This window comes from Silene latifolia, chromosome 1 (assembly GCF_048544455.1).
Source record: "Silene latifolia isolate original U9 population chromosome 1, ASM4854445v1, whole genome shotgun sequence".
Classification (NCBI taxonomy): domain Eukaryota; kingdom Viridiplantae; phylum Streptophyta; class Magnoliopsida; order Caryophyllales; family Caryophyllaceae; genus Silene; species Silene latifolia.
Window position 1 is genome coordinate 198,131,301 of NC_133526.1, and position 21,698 is coordinate 198,152,998.

General features: G+C 40.0%; 1 protein-coding gene and 1 pseudogene across 1 annotated transcript; one reads left to right on the plus strand and one right to left on the minus strand.

Annotated features, from left to right (window-relative positions):
- Window positions 1–355: 355 nt before the first annotated feature.
- On the minus strand, window positions 356–2,193 carry LOC141616984 (F-box/kelch-repeat protein At1g57790-like). Its single transcript, XM_074434154.1, has 2 exons — window positions 2,128–2,193; window positions 356–1,789 (listed from the first exon to the last, which is right to left on the minus strand). The coding sequence occupies exon 2, from the start codon at window positions 1,787–1,789 to the stop codon at window positions 581–583; it is 1,209 nt and encodes a 402-aa protein (XP_074290255.1). The 5' UTR covers window positions 2,128–2,193; the 3' UTR covers window positions 356–580.
- An 812-nt stretch (window positions 2,194–3,005) lies between these two features.
- LOC141590669 (ABC transporter C family member 3-like) lies at window positions 3,006–17,605 on the plus strand (annotated as a pseudogene).
- The last annotated feature ends 4,093 nt before the right edge of the window (window positions 17,606–21,698 follow it).

The following is a 21,698-nucleotide window of genomic DNA, read 5'->3' on the forward strand; positions in this document are numbered from 1 at the left end:
GTTACCCTGATATCGACCTTTGAATCTGATATAACTGTAGCCTTATAAGTTGAATTTGCATCTCTGACATTCGTGACTGTTCTGCTGAACTTCACTGTAGAAGGTGTGTCGGTATGCAGATAGGCCGCCATCGAAGGATAGTTAACATCTTTCGGGAATTGATCATTCTGTTCTGGGCAGGAAAAACTATAGTTGCTTGTTACTAGAAGAAGTCTCGTCTTGTCATAACCTAAATTGATCATTCTGTTTTTTTATTTTTTTTTCCTTTCGATATTTTCAATAACAAGGCTCGAAGATTATATGTGAAAAGATTTGGCAAATTAGCGAGACATTTGATATGTGTGATACAAAAATATAATCATGATAAAATATTTTTATAAAATATGAGCAATATCTTAGGTAATCACACAAGTTCGAGCCGCTCGCGAGCTTTTCGAGTCGAGCCAGCCTTTGCTCGGCTTGGCTCATTAAGCTTTCGAGCCGAGCCCGAGCTCACACGAGCTGAGCTTTGACCGAGCCGATCTTGAGTAACTCGCGAGCTGTCTCGTCTCATTAACACCCCTAAGTATACATCACCGTTTTAGGGTTTAAAATGAGGAATAAACCAGGTTGGTGAACAAATTGAGTAACGTGTATCATTGCCTTCATAAAATGGCTCTATACGATTCGTTCTTATGTTAAATACACCCATATCATGTCCAGCGATCATTACACCTCGCTCTGGCAGATCCACCCACGACGCATGGTCATCATCTGTGAAATATACACAACTCCGTCGCAAACCTTTGGCATGTGCTAAAGACACTGACATAGAAGAATTATTACCTACAAACAACGCCATATCACCTAAATCTTCAACATTCTCCCAATTTTTGTCTTTACGATTTAGTTTGTAGATTTTGAATTCTATAGTTCGATCAACATCTGAATTCATCACCTCATCCTTGAATCGTAGCACCATGAGGAGATCACTACCTGATTGTACCAAATATGCAAAATTAGTGCATACCTTCAATCTTTCAAAAATCCTATACTTACCCGGCGAATAAACTGTTGGTTTAACAACCCCAGCACCGTAAAATTCCTTCACACTCCAATATGCAATTGCTCCATCATAATTATATAAAGCAAATACAAAATCATTCATGACCACAACATCATAAACATCAAGAATTAGGTCCTCGATCAATATTGTCGTCCACGCTTGATCTCCACGCCTAGCAAAACTTAAGCCCTTGTTATGCTCGGGAGAAAGTAGTATAATAACAAACTCGTGATGACCATCGCTTTGAGACACTTTGAGCACAATGAGCTTTTGCAAAAAAAACATCAAAACCCAATCATAATAATCATACCATGAATCTTCAAAACTTGTGGGTTCATATATGGGTAGGTGTGGAAGTGTTTGCAAAGATGGGAAACTAATAATATTAGCTTTTGTAAAGGGATTAAATAATTGAACGGTAAGGTCGCGTTTAGCCATTGCAATCCAACCATAAGGTGAACCCCAGAACCTTGCTCCTCCAAACGTCTCTGGGAGATTTAAACTATAATGCTTATTATTGTTGAGATTAAAGATGTTTTGAATATAATTGGGATTATCTTGAGTGTTTTCGGCAACTAAAAGCCATGGTAGTGATGGAGCCCTCCATAGGTGCTTTATTGAGGACCAAGCACAATTCCAGGATCGACAAACCGCAGAAAAATAAATAAAATCTTCAAAAGACTCCATCTTGAATGCAATGTTACCAACAAGGTCGAGAGGCAATGTAGACCAATCGGTGGACATCTAATGGCAGCAGTAAAATTAAAGTTAATAAACAAAAAAGAAGAACCAATCCCTTCAATAACTCCGTTTAATAATAACAACACTGCAAATATTTGTATAAGACCGTCTTACACATGTTTATTGTAAAACAGGATCCCTTTAATAACTCCGTTTTGTTATCAACTCATCATTCAACAATTTAATTACCAATTGAGATATCAGAAAGAACAAGTGAATAACACAATTAACCATAGGTGATATATTATCATCATACATGCGCGAATAGTTTTCCAGAAATAATAATCAAAATATATACAACAAATTAATGACCAATAACGGCAGCTTGAAGAAGAGCAAACCTTGGATGTAATCGGGTCAAACTTAAACTTGATTGTTGTCCGGTTGAATACTTCTGACGTTTTTTTTTTTTTTTTTTTTTTTTTTTTTTAAAAAATTTTCTTTTGCTATCAATAGCTAAGATCAGCGTTCACAAATTGGCCATTTATAGTGATTTAAGATTTTAAGGTATAAGAAGACTTTTTGTCACTGCGTCGAATTATGGTAAATTTTCTTTTAACTCAGATTATGTTTTCCTTTTTTCTTTAAAATTTTTTCTTTTAATACCGTTTTAAACCCGAATTTGTACACAAATAATACTCCGATTAGAGTAATAAAGAAAAATTAATAAAGAATCGTTATTATTCCCAAAGATCTTGTACCAAAAAAAAAATATCTTCTCCAAACTGATCTAATATTCAATTACTCCAATTATATTCACCTCCTCCTTTTCCAAACATATCAGTTTCGCACTGGTATATATAAATAAGGAAAATGAAAGGGCGCCACCGGGTGACACCCATTTTGGGCGCCACCCTCTCACATGGGGTGAGTGGGGACCCCTTCAATAAACAATTGTTGTGAGAGGGTGGCACCCAATTTGGGCGTCACCCGGTGGCGCCCTATCACCAAATAATCCAACTTCACGGGACGGAATAATTTCATCTCATTCATTTGTTTATCTTATACGGAGTACTCCCTCCTTACATTATTTGTGAGTATTTTTTTTTTTTTTTTTTTTTTCTTCGATTTCTGTTCTACTATTCAGTACTCGTATATATATAAGTACTGTCTGTATAAGCCACTTGAGCCTCACATTCACGAAACACGTTAGAAAAATCGTTTATATATTGCGGAATTGCTCGATCAAAATTCAAAAACCCGAAAATTGTACTCTACAATGAAGCCGACTAAAGGAAGTGATACCGTAACTAGTTACGTGAATGCCAATATTTTTAGCGTAATAAGTTTCTCATGGATTAGTTCTTTGCTCGCTTCGGGGTATCGTAAAACCTTAAATCTCGACGACGTTCCCCACATAAACTCGATTAATACCGTATCAGTTTCACTACCGGTTTTACAAAGAAAACTCGACTTACAACGTCCAGTAGGTGAAATTAAGGTAACAGAGTCGACTCTCGCAATTGCATTGTTCCTGTCGTCGTGGAAGGAAATCGCACGGACTTGCGTATTGGCCATTATTTGCACGGTTGCACAATACGTTGGTCCGTATTTAATCGACTACTTTGTTCAATGTCTTGACCACGCAGACTTTTTCTTTTTAAAAGTCCGCGTGGTTATATTTTGGCTTTGGCTTTCTTTGCTTCTAGCTTTCTCCAGGGTATGTTGAGGAAGATATGGTATTTCAAACTTAAGCAAGTCGGGATAAGGATTCGTTCAGCATTGTCGATGATGATTTACGAGAAGGTTATGAAATTGAAGCAAGGTGGTGGTCAGGAGGGAAGAATTGGGGATTTTGTTAACCTTGTGGCGGTTGATGTAGGCTGTATAAATCCGTTTATGGTTCGTTTTCATGATTATTGGTTGATTTTCTTGCAGATTGGATTGGGTTTGGGTTTATTGTACATGAATTTAGGGATTGCGGCGTTTGTTGCTTTAGCAGTATTAGTTTGTATTATGCTGTCCAATGTTGTTTTTACAGCATGGTTAACGAGAATACAAGAGAATTTGAAGAAGACGAAAGGCGAGAGAATGAATATGACCACGGAAACTTTGAAAAATATGAGAATTCTTAAGCTACAGGGGTGGGAGATGAGTTTTCTTTCGAGGATTTTTGATTTGAGAAAGACGGAGACATCGTGGTTAAAGAAGAACTTGTTGGGAAAGGCTATTATGGCTTCTGTTTTCATGGTAGCTCCGACTTTAGTCGCTTTAGCCACATTTGGTTCTTGCATCATACTTCGAGTTCCTCTTGATGTAGGTAAAATTTTGTCAGCGCTTGCCACATTTCGGGTTCTCCAAGGACCGTTATATCTGCTTCCTAATGCAATTTCATATCTAGTCCAAATGAAGGTGTCCTTGGGACGGATTGCATCTTTTCTCTCGCTTGATGAACTCAATCCTAGCCTCGTAGTACAAAAACTTCCGTATAGTAGCAGTTCTGTCTCTAGCGATGCAATTGAGATTAGTGACGGAAACTTTATATGGGGTCCTACTGCAACATTACGAAACATAAACCTTAAAGTTCCTCACGGTACTAATGTTGCTATTGTCGGTACAGTTGGTTCAGGTAAGTCGAGTTTACTCTCGAGCATCTTAGGTGAAATGGGTAAGATCTCGGGACAAGTCAGCATTTGTGGAACAAAGGCCTATGTCCCACAGACACCTTGGATACAGAGTGGAACGATTCAGGACAACATATTGTTCGGCAATGACATGGATCGCGATAATTATGACAAGGTAATCAAAGCCTGTTGTTTGACAGAGGACCTCAAAATCATGTCATTTGGGGATCAAACTGTTATCGGTGAGAGGGGCATCAACCTGAGTGGCGGCCAAAAGCAGAGAATACAAATAGCGCGCGCAGTCTACCATGGGGCCGATATCTATTTATTCGACGATCCTTTTAGTGCTCTTGATGCTCATACTAGCTCTCATTTATACAAGGTAATCCACTTTCGTACTCCCTCCGTCTCGATCATTTGTTATCTATTGTATTTAGCACAAAGACCAAGGAAAAGGAAATGCAAATGGATGTCGAACAAAGTAATATAATATTATTATTTAATCCACTTGCACACTACCTTTTACATATAAAACTTACCAAAAGTAGAAATAGATAACAATTCACTGATACACCCAAAATGAAAATAGATAACAAATGGCAAACTAGTATCGTTTTATGATATAAAATCGTTTTTTTTTCATAATGTACAGGAGGTTTTGCTCGGTCTTTTGAAGGAAAAGACGGTGGTTTATGTTACTCATCAAGTCGAGTTCCTAAGTGAAGCTGATCTAATTGTGGTGAGTGTATGTTATAATAATTCATTTTAATTCTCTGAACTCAATTTGTTAATTTGTTAAGATTTACAGGAATTGACGCGACTGTTTGTCTTATCAGGTCATGAAAGACGGAATGATTGAACAAACAGGAACGTACGATGCGCTTGAGCAGCTTATTATAGGTTCACAGTGTAGAGCACCAATAGAGGATGATGAGTCTAACAAGACAGAGATATCCTCAGATGTGATCTCGAAACAAGGAAGTGATGAAGCGGACAAAGAATCTGACTCCTCGTCACCATCAGCACAAGTCGTAAAAGAGGAAGAGAGGGAGAAAGGAAGTGTCGGGTTCACAGTCTACTGGAAATACTTGACAGTGGCATGCGGAGGTGTACTTGTTGTTCTTGTGCTCCTATGCCGAATGTTGGGTTTGTGCCTTGATTCTGTTAACCGCCGCTTCGAATAACTATGCGGGGGTGTATCCGTATCTGTTATTGGGCTAGGTCTGTCTTGGGCCTTTATTAGGTCATTCTGTATTAGGTTTAGAGAGTATTATATACTCTCTAATCCTCTACCTAGCAGTTATGCTTATCATACCGTCTGAATCTGTAATCTGAAAACTCCTCACATATCAATAAAACTCTCTCCCTTCTGCCCTGTGGACGTAGCTAACACACCGTTAGTGAACCACGTAAATCTGTGCGTTTGTTTTTTATTGTTTTTTATTTGTTCTTTCTTGCTTCTGTTATAACAAACTGGTATCAGAGCCTTCGGGTTCCTGACCAGCGAGAAAGATGTCGGCGATGAACATAAAGATCGATCGCTTTACGAGGAGGAATAGTTTTAGTACGTGGCGAGATCAAGATGCGGGCTCTGTTAAGCGCAAAGCAAGGGTTGTGGGTGCCGCTTTCGGATCGAAGACGGAAAGCGCAAGCTGCGCTCTCTTGCCGCTGCTACCGCCGAGATGGCCGATCCGGAGGAGAAGGCACATTCAACGATTATGTTGTGTCTTGCTGATGATATCATCACTGAAGTCGCGGAGGAAACTACCGCAGCCGGTCTGTGGAAAAAGCTTGAGAGTCTTTATATGACCAAGTCTTTGACCAATAAGTTGCTTCTGAAGCAACGTCTGTTTAGTCTGAGAATGCAGGAAGGTATGCCTCTTCGAGATCATTTAGATCAGTTAAACACAATTTTACTAGAATTACGTAATATTGATGTTAAGGTAGAAGATGAGGATGCCGCATTAATTCTGTTAGTTTCTTTACCGTTATCGTATGAGAATTTCGTACAGTCCTTTATTGTGGGTAAAGATACTGTTACTCTAGAAGATGTTAGGTCGTCTCTTCATACTAGAGAACTGCGCCATAAGGCTACCGGTACAGTACAGACAATCAGCTGCAGGGTTAGCGAGCCAGTGGGGGTTATGGACAGGGAAATTCGGGGAAGAAAAAGTATAAGAAGCCTTCTTATTCGGGTTCTTCTAATTCTGCTGGTACTTCTGGTACTTCTGGTAATTCTGGTTCTTATGTTTCTAGAGGTCCTAAACCTAGTGATGTCTGTAACTACTGTAAAGGGAAGGGGCATTGGAAATTCGATTGTCCCAAGAAAGATAAACAGAACAAGTCTGGTGCTGCTACTGCTGGTGTAGCAAATGCAGATTCCGAGGAAGATGATTATGCTCTAGTTACGGGTAGGGTCACGCATCACATCGATGTGTGGATTACGGATTCTGGAGCATCTTACCATATATGTCCGCGCAGGGAGTGGTTTACAACTTATGAACAGGTAGATGGAGGCACTATTTCTATGGCGAATAGTGCTGTTTGCAGGATAGTTGGAATCGGCTCAGTCAGGGTAAGGACACATGATGGTAAATTCTGTACATTGAACGAGGTTAGACATGTTCCACTAATGACAAAGAATCTGATCTCCTTAAGCACGTTAGACAGTAAGGGTTTGACTTTCAAGGTGTAGGTGGAGTTCGAACGTCCGCAAAGGTTCGAATGTAGTTCGAGGGGTATCAAGCATGGTACTCTATATTATCTTGGGATCTACTCTGTCGGGTTCATTCTTTGTTGCATCCTCAGATGTTGATAAAGAAGATTTGACTAAGTTGTGGCATATGAGACTTGGTCATATGAGTGAAAGGGGGATGCAGACTCTGTCAAAAGAAGATCTTCTGTGTGGTCACAAGGTCAAGAATCTGGATTTCTGTGAGCATTGTGTTTTTGGGAAGCTACATCGCAGCAAGTTTCCTAAAGCAGTGCATAGGACCAAGGGCACACTTGATTACATCCATTCTGATTGTTGGGGTCCTTCTAAGGTGGAGTCTTTGGGAGGTCACAGGTATTTTGTGTCTATTATTGATGATTATTCCAGGAAGACTTGGATTTATTTGATGAAGCACAAAACGAAGCCTTCACTCACTTTAAGCAGTGGAAGGCATTAATGGAGAATCAAACTGGGAAGAAGGTCAAGAGGTCGCGAATCGATAACGGCCTAGAGTTTTGTTGTTCGAGTTCGACGAGTTTGCAAGAATGAAGGGATTGCTAGACATCGTACGGTCGAGATACACCTCAAAGCAAAATGGTGTAGCGGAGCGAATGAATCGGACATTTCCGGAGAGGGCAAGGTGCATGCTCTCTAATCTTTGGACTAACAAGAAGATTGGGGGAGAAGCGATTAGTACAAAGCATGCTATCTCGATAAATCGGGGACCTCACACGAGTCCGAATCTCAAAACTCCATTTGAGATATGGTCCAGTAAGTCTCGACTATTCTATTTTAAGGGCTTTTGGTAGTCTTGCTTATTATCATGTTAGTGAAGGTAAGCTTGAGCCACGAGCTAAAAGGGAGTATTCGTGGGCTATGGGGATGGTGTCAAGGGATACCGTATCCGGTCTCCATCGAGGGTAGGGTTATTTTGAGTAGAAATGTTGTCTTTGATGAAAATTCTATGGTTAATCCTATTGTGAAGTCTTATATGTTGTCGATAGTAGTAGTAGTGTTGATAAACAGGTGGAGCGACAAGACACTCTTGATGAGAGTGTACCACGGGAAGAAGATCAACCACTACGGTCCGAGAATCCGAACTGTTCCATCAGATTCTTCATTACCAGTTCCGAATCAGCAGAGTTTGGCCCGTGAACGGTCAATCAGGCCTAATTTTGGGAAGCCTCCGAATAGACTTGGTTTTGAAGATATGGTGGGTTATGCACTTCAGGTTGCTGAGGAGGTGGATCCTGACTTACATGAGCCATCCACTTTCAAAGAAGCAAAGAACATGTTTGAATACGCCGGTGGCTTCTTTGCCATGGGAGATGAGATGGAGTCTCTTCAAAAGAATCAGACCTGGGAATTATCCAAGAAGCCTCAAGGGAGAAAGATTGTTACTTGTAAATGGGTCTTCAAGAAGAAAGAGGGAGAGACTGCTGCTGAGGGTATAAGGTATAAAGCTCGATTGGTAGCTCGTGGGTTCAGTCAGAAAGAGGGGGTAGACTACAATGAAATATTTTCGCCAGTGGTCAGACATACTTCCATCAGAGTGTTGCTAGCAATAGTTGCACATCGGATTTAGAACTCCCGAACAGCTAGATGTGAAGACAGACTTTCCTACATGGAGAGTTGGAAGAAGAGATATACATGACTCACCAGACGGTTTCAGATTCCGGGTAAAGAAGACTATGTTTGCAAGTGAAGAAGTCCTTATATGGGCTAAAACAGTCTCGAGGAAAGTGGTATAAAAGGTTTGACAGCTACATGTTGGAGATTGGCTACACTAGGAGTCCGTATGATTGTTGTGTTTATTACAACAAGCTGAAGAATGAGTCTCTCATTTATCTGATCCTATATGTAGACGATATGTTGATAGCTGCAGAGAGCAAGTCTGATGTTCAGAAATTGAAGGGTCTTCTCAGTGCTGAATTTGAGATGAAAGATTTGGGTGCAGCAAGAAAAATTCTGGGAATGGAGATCTACAGGGATAGGAGCAAGAAGAAGCTTTTCTTATCTCAGAAAGGCTATATTCAGAAGGTGCTAGCAAGGTTTGGCATGTCTTTGCTAAATCCATAGATACTCTTAGTGCATCGAATGCACATCTGTGCATTGCTTTCTCACCCAAGTCGGTGAAGAAAGGAGTACATGTCCCGAGTTCCGTACTCTAGTGCAGTGGGTAGTTTGATGTATGCTATGGTCTGCACTAGACCTGATTTAGCACAGTCAGTCAGTGTGGTGAGCCGGTTTATGGGTGATCCAGGTAAAGAGCATTGGCAAGCTGTGAAGAGAATTTTTAGGTACCTTAAGGGTACATCTGATGTTGGTCTCATTTATGGAGGTGATAGAGAGTGCCTTGTGTCAGGGTACTCAGATTCTGATTATGCAGGAGATGTCGACAGCAGACGATCAATGACTGGTTATGTTTTCACTCTTGGTGGTTCAGTCGTCAGTTGGAAGGCTACATTGCAGCCTACAGTTACTTTGTCTACTACTGAAGCAGAGTATATGGCGTTGACCGCAGCAGCTAAAGAGGGAATCTGGTTAAAAGGACTGGTCAGTGATTTGGGTCTACATCAGGAGCAAGCTATTGTATTCTGTGACAGTCTTAGTGCAATATGCTTGGCTAAAGATCAAGTCCATCATGAGAGGACTAAGCATATAGATGTGAGATATCACTTTCTGAGAAATGAGAAGAGGATTAAGGTGAACAAAGTGGGTACTGCTGATAACCCGGTGACATGTTCACTAAGCCGATTCCGCATAGCAAGTTCCAACATTGTTTGGACTTGCTAAATATCTACGATCTGTAATTGCCCTCTTGGGGGCAATATACGAGGAAGGGAGAAGAGCTTTCTGGTACATCTGGCATTTATGGGAATGCATCTGGTACATCTGTCTGTTTGTGAGAGAATTCAAGTCAAGGTGGAGATTTGTTGGGTTTGTGCCTTGATTCTGTTAACCGCCGCTTCGAATAACTATGCGGGGGTGTATCCGTATCTGTTATTGGGCTAGGTCTGTCTTGGGCCTTTATTAGGTCATTCTGTATTAGGTTTAGAGAGTATTATATAAACTCTCTAATCCTCTACCTAGCAGTTATGCTTATCATACCGTCTGAATCTGTAATCTGAAAACTCCTCACATATCAATAAAACTCCCTCCCTTCTGCCCTGTGGACGTAGCTAACACACCGTTAGTGAACCACGTAAATCTGTGCGTTTGTTTTTTATTGTTCTTTATTTGTTCTTTCTTGCTTCTGTTATAACACCGAATTATTTCAGTGACGCTTGAGGTTGTCAGTTACTATTGGCTTGCGTTGGCCGCTCCTTCATCCAAGGCCGGTGCCAAACCAGCTGTTACTAGATCTAGGTTTATAACCGTCTATGCGGCTCTTGCTATCGTCATCTCTATCAGTGCCGTAGCTGTAGACATGCTTATCGCGACTGCAGCGTATGCAACGACCACTATATTGTTCCGGAAAATGCTGGAGTCCGTTTTTCGTGCTCCTATGTCGTTTTTCGATGCTACTCCTAGTGGAAGATTTCTCAGTAGGGTCATTTTTTTTCTTCATCTCCTAATTATTTGTTTACTTTTTTTATTCTTTCTAAGGTTAGTTTAATTTTAGGGATATTCTCTCGTGTATCCCTGAACTTTTCCGTTTTTTAAAGTGCACTCCTCGTTTTTCACAAAAGAACTTTGACCGACAATAATTCTATGTTACGAGTTCAGAAAACGGTAATTCTTTTTTTCAAACCAATTCTTGAATTTGAAAAAAAAAATTCACCGCCTTTTGAACTCGTAACCTGTAGTTATGGTTGGTCAAAGTTTTTTTAACGAATAAACTTTAACCGACCATAATTCCCGACTACGAGTTGAGACGTCGGTGAATTCTTTTTCAAACTGAAGATCTCTTAAAGAGAGTCAATTTGGAAAAAAAGTTTATCGTATTCTGAATTTGTAACCAAGAGTTATTGACGGTCAAAGTTTTTTTGCAAGAAAAGAGGGTACATCTTAGAAAATGAAAAAGTTGAGGGGTACACGAGAGAATATCCCTTAATTTTATGAAACTGGTTTGACGTACGTTGCTCTTTCGCTGTTCAGTGTTCAACGGATCAAAGTGCTGTAGAGACTGAAGTGCCGAATTCAATAGAAGATGTTTACTCGTCCGTTCTTGAACTTGTCGGAATTGTGGTAGTGATGGCTATGGTAGCGTGGCCGGTTTTGATGATTTTCATCCCCGTGGTTTTTGTTTCTATTTTGTATCAGGTTATATCATCCTTTCAATAATCTCGTAATTGTAACTTCTTTCGGCATTTCTTTTTGGCATTCTGTCATGACACATTTCGATCAACATTATCAAAAATTTAAACTTGAATGTGCATGCAGCGATATTACATGCCATCGGCCAGAGAATTGTCACGATTGAGTGGAATATGCGAAGCTCCAGTTACGCAACATTTTGTAGAAACAATTGCATGGTGTACAACTATTAGGAGCTTCAATAAACAGGCAAGTTTCAGAGAAACATACATGAAAATACTGGACACCTACTCTGATATCGATTTTCACATTGATGCTGCAAAGAAGTGGTTATTGTTTCGCCAAGATGCTCTTGCCTCTATCACATTCGCTTTCCTTTTGATATTCTTGGTTTCCTTCGGAGAAAACATTAATCCAGCAATCGCGGGATTGGCTGTGTCGTATGGGCTTACCCTGCAATGCACTAATTGCATTTGTATGGAATTTATGTGATTGTGGTACTACAATTATTTCAGTTGAGAGAATTCTCCAATACACCTCCATTCCTAGTGAAGCCCCTCTTGTTATTCAATCAAATAGGCCTCATTCTTCTTGGCCATCAGATGGTGAAATTCGTATCATCGATTTGAAGGTAACTTATTCTTACCGCGTTAATTATTGAATTTTATCTTAACATTAATTTTTGGTTCTCAATAATTTCAAATGACCATGCATTTTATGTTAAACTGAAATTATTGCTGCACGTTTTACATCATACTGAATCATGATTTATGTGAATTACATGTGGTTGGTACACTACAAGAATTCTGTTCTCGGGTTACTGAAATCAGTGACGGCAAAAGACAGTCGCCAGTCTGGCGACTAACAAAAAACTCGGGCGACTGATAACGGTCGCCAAATTGGCGACTGCTTAATATCCGTACAATAATTGAACTGGCTACCGAATAAATTTAGGCGACTAGCCAATGTGTGACGATCCGCACACTTGAACCCTTAGATTTATTTTATGCTTATGTAATTTCATTTCCCTTGTACATTTGTAGTAAGTATTTTCTTAGTAGTTTTAGAATAGGTTTCCATAAATAGGTATATCGCTATTCTGAACTAAACTTGTAAATTCAATGTATCCTGCTACCAGGACCAAACTATCAAATTTCCCTCTTTGAGAGGTGCTAGTCAATGAAAAACCGCTTCTCATCCAAAAGCTTGTTGTTGCTTGTTGCTTGCTTTCAATAATCGTATTGCTTACTTTTATTGCTTTCGTGTGCCGGACTTGATAATCGTGACTAGGATTCCCGACACACACCGACCCGAGTATCGTGCTAGTGGGCGATCCCTCACTAGTACGAAGATCCTTGTCGCTTGCATCTTGCCTTGAGACGGGCAAGGGTGCGCGCCACGGTCCGGCAAAAGTAGCGGACCGTGACATTTGGTATCAGAGCCCGGTCTTCGGACGGGTTTTACGCAAGCCGCATTTGTTCATCGAGATCGAGAAAATGGGCGAAACAATCGAGGACCGAGTGGATGCCTTAATGGACACAATCGACGTCAAGCTTCCCAAACTCGAGAGCATCGTTATGCGGATGGCCGCGAGCCTCGAGGAGTTGCAAAAGACGGTTTGTGACCTTGAGACGAAGGTGGACGGGATGGACACCCGCATCCAAGCGATCAGTGGTGCGATCCCCGACGATCGGGAGGAAGAGATCAATCATCTGCATCGAAAGGTCGAGATGTTAGGGAACACTTGCGCCACGCTCGTGAAAGCGGTGGCCAATGACGGGAAATCTGTGGGGAGCCATAAGGTGAAGGCCCCTCCACCTCGTGCCTACGATGGGGCGAGGGATTCGAAAGCGGTCGATAACTTTATCTTCGATATGGAGCAATACTTCCGAGTAAGTGGGCTCGACGAAGACGCGGAAGTTGTCACGGCAAGTATGTATCTAGTCGACGATGCCAAGATGTGGTGGAGGGCTAGATACAAAGAAATCGATGCGGGCACGATTACGGTGACATCGTGGGCCGACTTCAAGAGGATCTTGAAAGATCACTTCTACCCCGAGAACACGGAGTTTGTTGCTCGGAAGAAGTTGAAGGAAATCAAGCACACCAAATCAATCCGAGAATATGTGAGGGAATTCTCAGCGTGCATGCTCGAGATTAACGAAATGTCCGAGACGGATAGGACATTCGAGTTCATTGACGGGTTGAAGAGGTGGGCACAACAAGAGGTCATGAGGCAGAATCCCAAAACTCTGTCTTCGGCCATATCGGCTGCGGAGCGCCTACTCGACTTTCACGGAGAGCGAGAGGCACCAAGAGTTGTGGCACCAACGGGGAATATGGGTGCATCACAAAGTGGGTACAATGGACAAAGGCCACAAAACAACGCCATTTCAGTTGGGAACAGTCGGTTCCGCTCACAAGGGAGTCAAGCCCAATCGGCGAGCACTACAAACTCGCCCTCAAGCTCGTCTTCTAAGGTGGGAAACTCTACTGCTTCCACAACGAAGAGACCGTTCGCGTGTTTTGTGTGCAAGGGTCCTCACAAGATGGCCGATTGTCCGAACAAAGCGGAGTTCAATGCCATGTTCAAGCAGATGCCGAAAGGGGCTCAAGAACGTCTTGATGGGGCGTTGGCCGAATATCACCAAGAGTGTAACGAAGACTCGAGTGATGGGGAAGACCAACCACGGATGGGCTCCCTCCAACGGATCAGCGCGATGGGGAAATACGAAGATTCCTCCGCCAAGAAATCCAACGGGCTCATGTACGTGGACTTGATGGTGAATGGGAAGCAAGCACGAGCCTTGATCGACTCGGGCGCCTCCCATAACTTTGTTACGAAAGAGGAAGCGGATCGGTTGGGGCTAGTTCTGCGGGATGCTAACAGCTGCCTGAAGCCGGTCAATGGGAAAATGAGACGCGTCCAAGGAGTGGCTAAGAAGGTCGCGGTCCAAGTGGGTGAGTGGGCAGGGGAGCTCGACTTCACCACCGTTCCGCTGGATGACTTCAAGTTAGTACTCGGGATGCAGTTCTTTCAGAAAGCGTTGGTAGTATTGAAACCAAGTGACGGATCGATGCTACTAATGGGGTATATCGTAGTGAATACGGTAGACGACGACGAAGACAAGGGGCAGCATCGAATTTCGGCTATGAGGGTGATACCGACGCCGAAACAAGGGATGCGGCCTTGGAGAATGCCTAAAGGTTCGGTGGAGCCGAGGGCGAACAAGACCCAGGCTAACTACAATGCTAAGTGGCCTGGGGGACGAAAGAAGAGTCTACCCCCTCACCGAGGAGTAGACAATGAGGGCCGAGATGCCCAAAGAAGTAGGCCTCGTACCATCAGGGGGCCGCGTCGATGTGCTGAATCGACGTCCTGGTTTGCGGGTCAGTCGACCCAAGAGATAAGGCCTCGTACCATCAGGGGGCCGCGTCGATGTGTTGAATCGACGTCCTGGTTTGCGGGTCGGTCGACCCAAGAGAGAAGGCCTCGTACCATCGGGGGCGCGCCGAAATCGATTCGGCGTCCCGGAGATCTCAAATTCCCTTGAATGCAGGTGCAGAAGTGACGAGAGACAAGGTGAAGGTCCGCTGGAGCCAGTACTTGGAGAAAGCCCGAGAGAGATCTTTTCAAGCAGAGCAAAGTGGACTTTCCCGAAACACAAGGAGCACGTGGTGGACTTGGAGAACATGATGTTCGGCAGCTTCTATGTCAAGGAACTCCAGCCTATCTTTGAAGGGACGAAGAGGCCAGTCATTGTTTGGGACGAAGCGCACATTCATGCCGAGTTGTACAAGCCAATCCCCAACACTTTGCATGGACAGTCGAGCTCACCGAGGATGTCTCACTTTGAAGCACCGTTCAAGATTTTTGTGTTGCCGAGGGCGGCAACAGATTAGGTGGGGGAGAGTGTGACGATCCGCACACTTGAACCCTTAGATTTATTTTATGCTTATGTAATTTCATTTCCCTTGTACATTTGTAGTAAGTATTTTCTTAGTAGTTTTAGAATAGGTTTCCATAAATAGGTATATCGCTATTCTGAACTAAACTTGTAAATTCAATGTATCCTGCTACCAGGACCAAACTATCAAATTTCCCTCTTTGAGAGGTGCTAGTCAATGAAAAACCGCTTCTCATCCAAAAGCTTGTTGTTGCTTGTTGCTTGCTTTCAATAATCGTATTGCTTACTTTTATTGCTTTCGTGTGCCGGACTTGATAATCGTGACTAGGATTCCCGACACACACCGACCCGAGTATTGTGCTAGTGGGCGATCCCTCACTAGTACGAAGATCCTTGTCGCTTGCATCTTGCCTTGAGACGGGCAAGGGTGCGCGCCACGGTCCGGCAAAAGTAGCGGACCGTGACACAATGCGACGGGGATGTGGCTACGGATTTCGGTCGCCATTTTATTTGCATTTAGCGACAGATATATGTCGCCTAATTTAGTCGCCCGAGAACTGATTTCCTGAAGTGGTATGTAGTTTCAAACGACGATGAATGCATGTTAACCGACCCCGAATCATTTTATAACTTACGTTATTGATATACAGATACGATATGCCCCGCATCTACCGATAGTGATCCATGGTCTCACATGTACATTCCCTGCAAGGAAGAGTATTGGCATTGTCGGAAGAACAGGAAGCGGGAAATCGACTCTTGTACAAGCTTTACTTCGAATTGTCGAACCCACATCGGGGCAAATTATGATCGATGGCATTGATATATCGACAATTGGGCTTCATGATTTAAAGTCTAAACTCGGTATCATTCCCAAGAACCCGTTATGTTTCAAGGAACAATTCGAACTAACTTGGATCCATTACAACAGTACAGAGACGACCAACTGTGGGAGGTATATAATACGTATTTCTCAATTCTCCGATACACAAACTTTATTTAAGTTCTTTATGAAACCGTCTCATAACATAATGACAACTAGACCTGGTAAAATCAACCCGACTCGATTGACCCGACCCAAAAAGGCTGACTCGAGATCCGAAATCGACCCGAACGGCCACACCAGAATGACACCTGAAACCCGAATTGACCCGACCCGACCCGAAAATGACCTGAGCTTTCATGAACTTGTAACAGACCCGAACCGAAAATGATCCGATCTGAAACCACCCAACCCGAAAATGACCCGACAAAACATAAGTTTAATTGACTCAAAAGACTTGAAATGTTTTTTTTTCTCTTAATCACTGACCCGAAAATGACCCAGCCCGAAACAACCCGACCCGCTTGACCCGAAAATGGCCCGACAATCATACCCGAAACAACCCGGAAACCCAAAAGGACCCGACCCGATCCGAACTAACCCGATAATGTGACAAACCCAACCAGACCCGAACTTTCCCGACAATGTGACAAACCAAGTTGACCAGACCCGAATTCGCCCGACCCGAACCCGACCCGTTGACCCCGTTTTGCCAGGTCTAAATGACAACTAACTTGGATTTGTTACTTGTTTTCTTGAAGGCTTTGGACAAGTGCCAACTTGGGGACGAGATCAGGAAGACGAAAACAAAGTTGGAATCAAACGGTTTGTCTTTTCGATGTCTTACTTTTAACTTAAGACGAAAAAAAATTACCCGAGATCATTGTGAATGCGCATACAACATACCCCTGATTTTATATATAAGTTATATGCATACAATAGTCTCACACAAGAAACAAGACTAAATGTTAATTTTATTTATCGACACAATTTTTTTTTATAGTTACGGAAAATGGAGAGAATTGGAGCATGGGACAAAAGCAACTCCTATGTCTTGGACGTGTACTACTTAAGAAATGTAGAGTATTGCTCCTGGATGAAGCAACCGCTTCTGTCGACGCAGTCACAGATAATCTAATTCAACAAAGATTACAAGAGAATTTTTCCGATTGTACAATTATAACCATTGCACATCGGATGACTTCTGTTCTTGATGGTGATTTGGTCTTGATCCTCAATAATGGTAAATATCACATTTGTTTCAACCTATTTTTTTTTTCCCAATTAGTCTTGTATAATGCGGTTTTACAATAGGCAATGTAGCCATATGAAGAATCAGTTTTACGGTAAACTTGTGTTAGACCGCATTATGCAATTGTTTGCGTTTTTTCCCCCTCAAGTGTAAGAGATTAATTTGGTTGAGGTTTATTTTTTTGAATTTATTTTGCAGAGCAAATCGAGGAATTTGATCCTCCAGATAAATTATTAGAAAATAAGTCATCTTCATTTGCAAAACTAGTAGCAGCTTGGTCAAATTTGGGAAACCAGTAATTATTATTATTATTATTTTTTTTTTTTTGGTATCTGTTTACAAATCGTGAAAAAGTTTTCCGTTTACAAGTTAAATGAAAGTATCTTATCTATATAAATTCAGAAGACAATACTCATTGTACAGCACGCCACGTCATAAATGCATTTTCTTTCTTTTTTTTTTTTGGAAAATTCAGGTTATGGTGGGACCTATGAGTGTGCAACGTATTTAATTATTAAGATATCCGTCTTTTCAAACATGCGATAAATTCCGTCTCGCAACAAATTATATAAAATCATCTTATGGAATACTTCTTCGAATTAATATTATGATAAAATTTTATACATTCTGTGTAAAGAAAATGCATAACATTTACGCAAAATTAATTACAAATGCGAGTAAATGTGATTAAATTACATAATTCTTAAAACAAAATTACACAATAAAATTACATAATTTCAGGAAGGAATTACAGTTATATACGGGATCGAACATACAACGGAAATGAATTACAAAAATAAATTACATGTATTTTTGTTAATATTATTGTACCACAAAATCATAACATAATTTTTTAAAAGTACAGGGTACAATTTTTTTTTTTTTCAAAAAACAATAATAACGGCATATGTACTTGGAATATAAAACTCGGCATCTGAACAATCAGCCGCGCACACCGAAATTGGTAGGTGACAATGATAGGTACAATAGAAATGCAAAAACAAATATACGTCAAAAAACATTAATTTTGGCCCAAATACATACCCGTGCAATTTTGCACGGGTTTAAAATTAGTTATTTTTATAGAACAATATGTACAAGGTCATTTAGCATCTGTTTACAAATCAATATGGAGTATTTTCTTTGGAAATAAGGTTTTTATACTTCTTCCGTCCCGGTCAATTGTTTATCTTTTTTTTTTTTTTTTTTTGAAAATGTATTTGATGGACAATTTGATCTTCAACATCTAATTTGGTCTACTTGTCATTCAATTTGACCACCTCTCATTAGTCTTTGTGCCAAATCAAAGAGAAGACTAATGAGTTAGCTACGCGATTTAATTAGTGTTGGACAAGGAGTTAGCTACACTGCACAATAACTTACCCTAACAATCACATACTCCTTAATTAACTAATTAAATATATTCCTCCCGTCCCGGTTAATTGTTATCTTTTGGTTTTGGCACAAAGACCAAGGAAAGAGGAGGAGGTTAATTACTAAATGACAATTGGACCAAATTGTGTGTGAATGATCAAATTGTTCATCAAATTCTTTCCTTCTTGAAATAGAAAGGATAACAATTGACTAAGATCCACAAAAAATGGAATAGGACAATAAGGCCCTGTTCTTTTGGACTTAATATCAGTTCTAATAAGTTGATTCGATTCACTCTATTAAGTTGCTCCATTGATTCGATTGGATCGATTCAATTGATTCGATTCAGATTAGTTTATTTCAACATTAATTTATTATTCTTATTTTATATTCTTATTATTATTATTATTATTATTATTATTATTATTATTATTATTATTATTATTATTATTATTATTATTATTATTATTATTATTATTATTATTATTATTATTATTATTATTATTATTATTATTATTATATTATTATTATTATTATTATTATTATTATTATTATTATTATTATTATTATTATTATTATTATTATTATTATTATTATTATTATTATTATTATTATTATTATTATTATTATTATTATTATTATTATTATTATTATTATTATTATTATTATTATTATTATTATTATTATTATTATTATTATTATTATTATTATTATTATTATTATTATTATTATTATTATTATTATTATTATTATTATTATTATTATTATTATTATTATTATTATTATTATTATTATTATTATTATTATTATTATTATTATTATTATTATTATTATTATTATTATTATTATTATTATTATTATTATTATTATTATTAGGGTAAATTGATAACTTATACCTACTATAATACAGTTTTTCAAAACTTATACCTAAGATAACTTTTTTTTAAAACTTATATCTAAAATCCCAATTTTTTCCAAACTTAATACCAAATCTCAAATTAATACATAAAATGACCATTTTACCCTTATTAAATTAGTTAACACCCAAATTCACCATAACTTAATTCCGTTTTTTTTCCTGTGTTCCGCTTTGTTTCGTTTATGTTTTTGTTTAATTTCCGCTTTCGTTTTTGTTTCGTCTCTCTTTCTGAGGGTTCTGTCCCCGTCCATCGGTGGTGTCCTTCTCTCAGTTTGAGAGCTTTCGTTTTCTGGTTCGTTTGCAGTTTTCTAATAAGTCAGCAGAAGATCAGCGTTGTTATAGATCGTTATATGGTTTTACATATTTTGTCCGATTCATGGCTACAATCAATCACGTCAGAAGATATGGATACTCGTCAAGGAAGATTCGGAGACCCTCTTATGGATGAAAGCCTTTTACGGCGAATCAATGATAGAGACTCTGTTGCAGTGTTTCATTCTTTGAACAAGAATTTATTTCCTATGGTTGTAATCGATTTGTATCCGATTGAGCTTGGCATATGTTGTAGATGTCGTATGACTTTTTATTAATGATAATGATCTTTTCTCAAAAAAAAAAAAAAATTCCTTACTGGCACCACTCGCATCAAATACCCACAAACCTTATGCCGAACAGCAGAGCACCCAACATCCCCTAACCTTGACCCATATTAAATCCAAAACCTCCCACATCACACAGATCCGGTGTCCTCCTCCACAACGACGGTGGCTATTAGTAAGGCACAAGCATTGATCTTGCTCACTAAGAGCCGTTGGCTCTATCCCACAAATCAAGGGAAATTGATTCTCTTCCCATGTATATCAAATAGAGCTGTTAGTATGTTTCCTTCCGTAAATACATAGTCTACTTGTTGTAGTGTCAGGGTCTTACCTCCAAATTAGGGGAAAACCGAGTACTAAAACAATATGATATTTGGGAATTTTAGAGAGAGAAGTAGAAGATTTTTATTAATGATTGAATGAATGAATTACAATATTTATAGTTATTAGAATCTTAACAAACTAATAACAGTTGTAACAAACTAATACAACTAACTAACAACTGTACTATAACTAACTCCTAACAACTTCAGTCTACGTCAGCAGTCAGCACTGATCCATTTCCCTGTATCATTCCATCCTCCTTAAGAAAAGACTTGGCCTCAAGTCTGCACATTAAAGGTAGGATACTTGGCCTCAAAGCTATCAGCAAATTCCCAAGAAGCATCAGCCATGTCCATACCAGACCAATGCACAAGATATTGGACCTTAGCCAGATTTTGAGACTTAACAATTCGTCTGTCCAAAATTGCTTGAGGAGTCAAAGTTTGATCAGCATGCCTACCCTTCAACCAGCCAGGAATATGAGGTTTATCAGGTAGTACTCCTCTAAAGGCCTTTAACTGACTCACATGAAAGGTAAGGTGAATTTGAGCATCCACAAGTAGTTTAAGCTTGTAAGCCACTTTTCCTACCACCAGTTCCACCTGAAAAGGCCCAAAGAATTTTGCAGCCAGTTTATGGTTATCTCGAGCAGAACACCCCACAGATCTTTGCTTGTAAGGTTGTAACTTCAGCCACACCCAATCCCCTACAAGGAAGGATCTTTCAGATCTGTGATTATCAGCTAGACACTTCATCCTTTCATGTGCTCTAGTTAAGTGTATCTTGAGAATGTGTAACATTTCTTCCCTCCTCTGCATTGTCCTATCCAACTCATCAACATTTGACTCACCAGGCAGGTAAGGAAGATGTAAAGGAGGTGGTTGGTTGTAAACTGCTTCATAGGGAGTTTGTTGTATAGCTGAGTGAAAGTTGGTGTTATACCACCATTCAGCCAGAGATAACCAATTGCTCCATTCCTTTGGTTTTTCGCCACACATGCAACGTAAATATCCCTTTAAGCATCTATTCACAACTTCAGTCTGTCCATCAGTTTGAGGGTGATATGCTGTAGAGAGTAAGAGTTTAGTTCCTTGCAATGTGAATAAAGCCTTCCAGAATGCACTCAAGAAAATTGAGTCCCTGTCACTGACAATACTCCTAGGCCACCCATGAAGT

What these genes read in the sequence shown, in the direction of transcription:
- LOC141616984 (XM_074434154.1), bottom strand. Translation starts at nt 1,789, where the DNA reads ATGTCCACCGATTGGTCTACATTGCCTCTCGACCTTGTTGGTAACATT.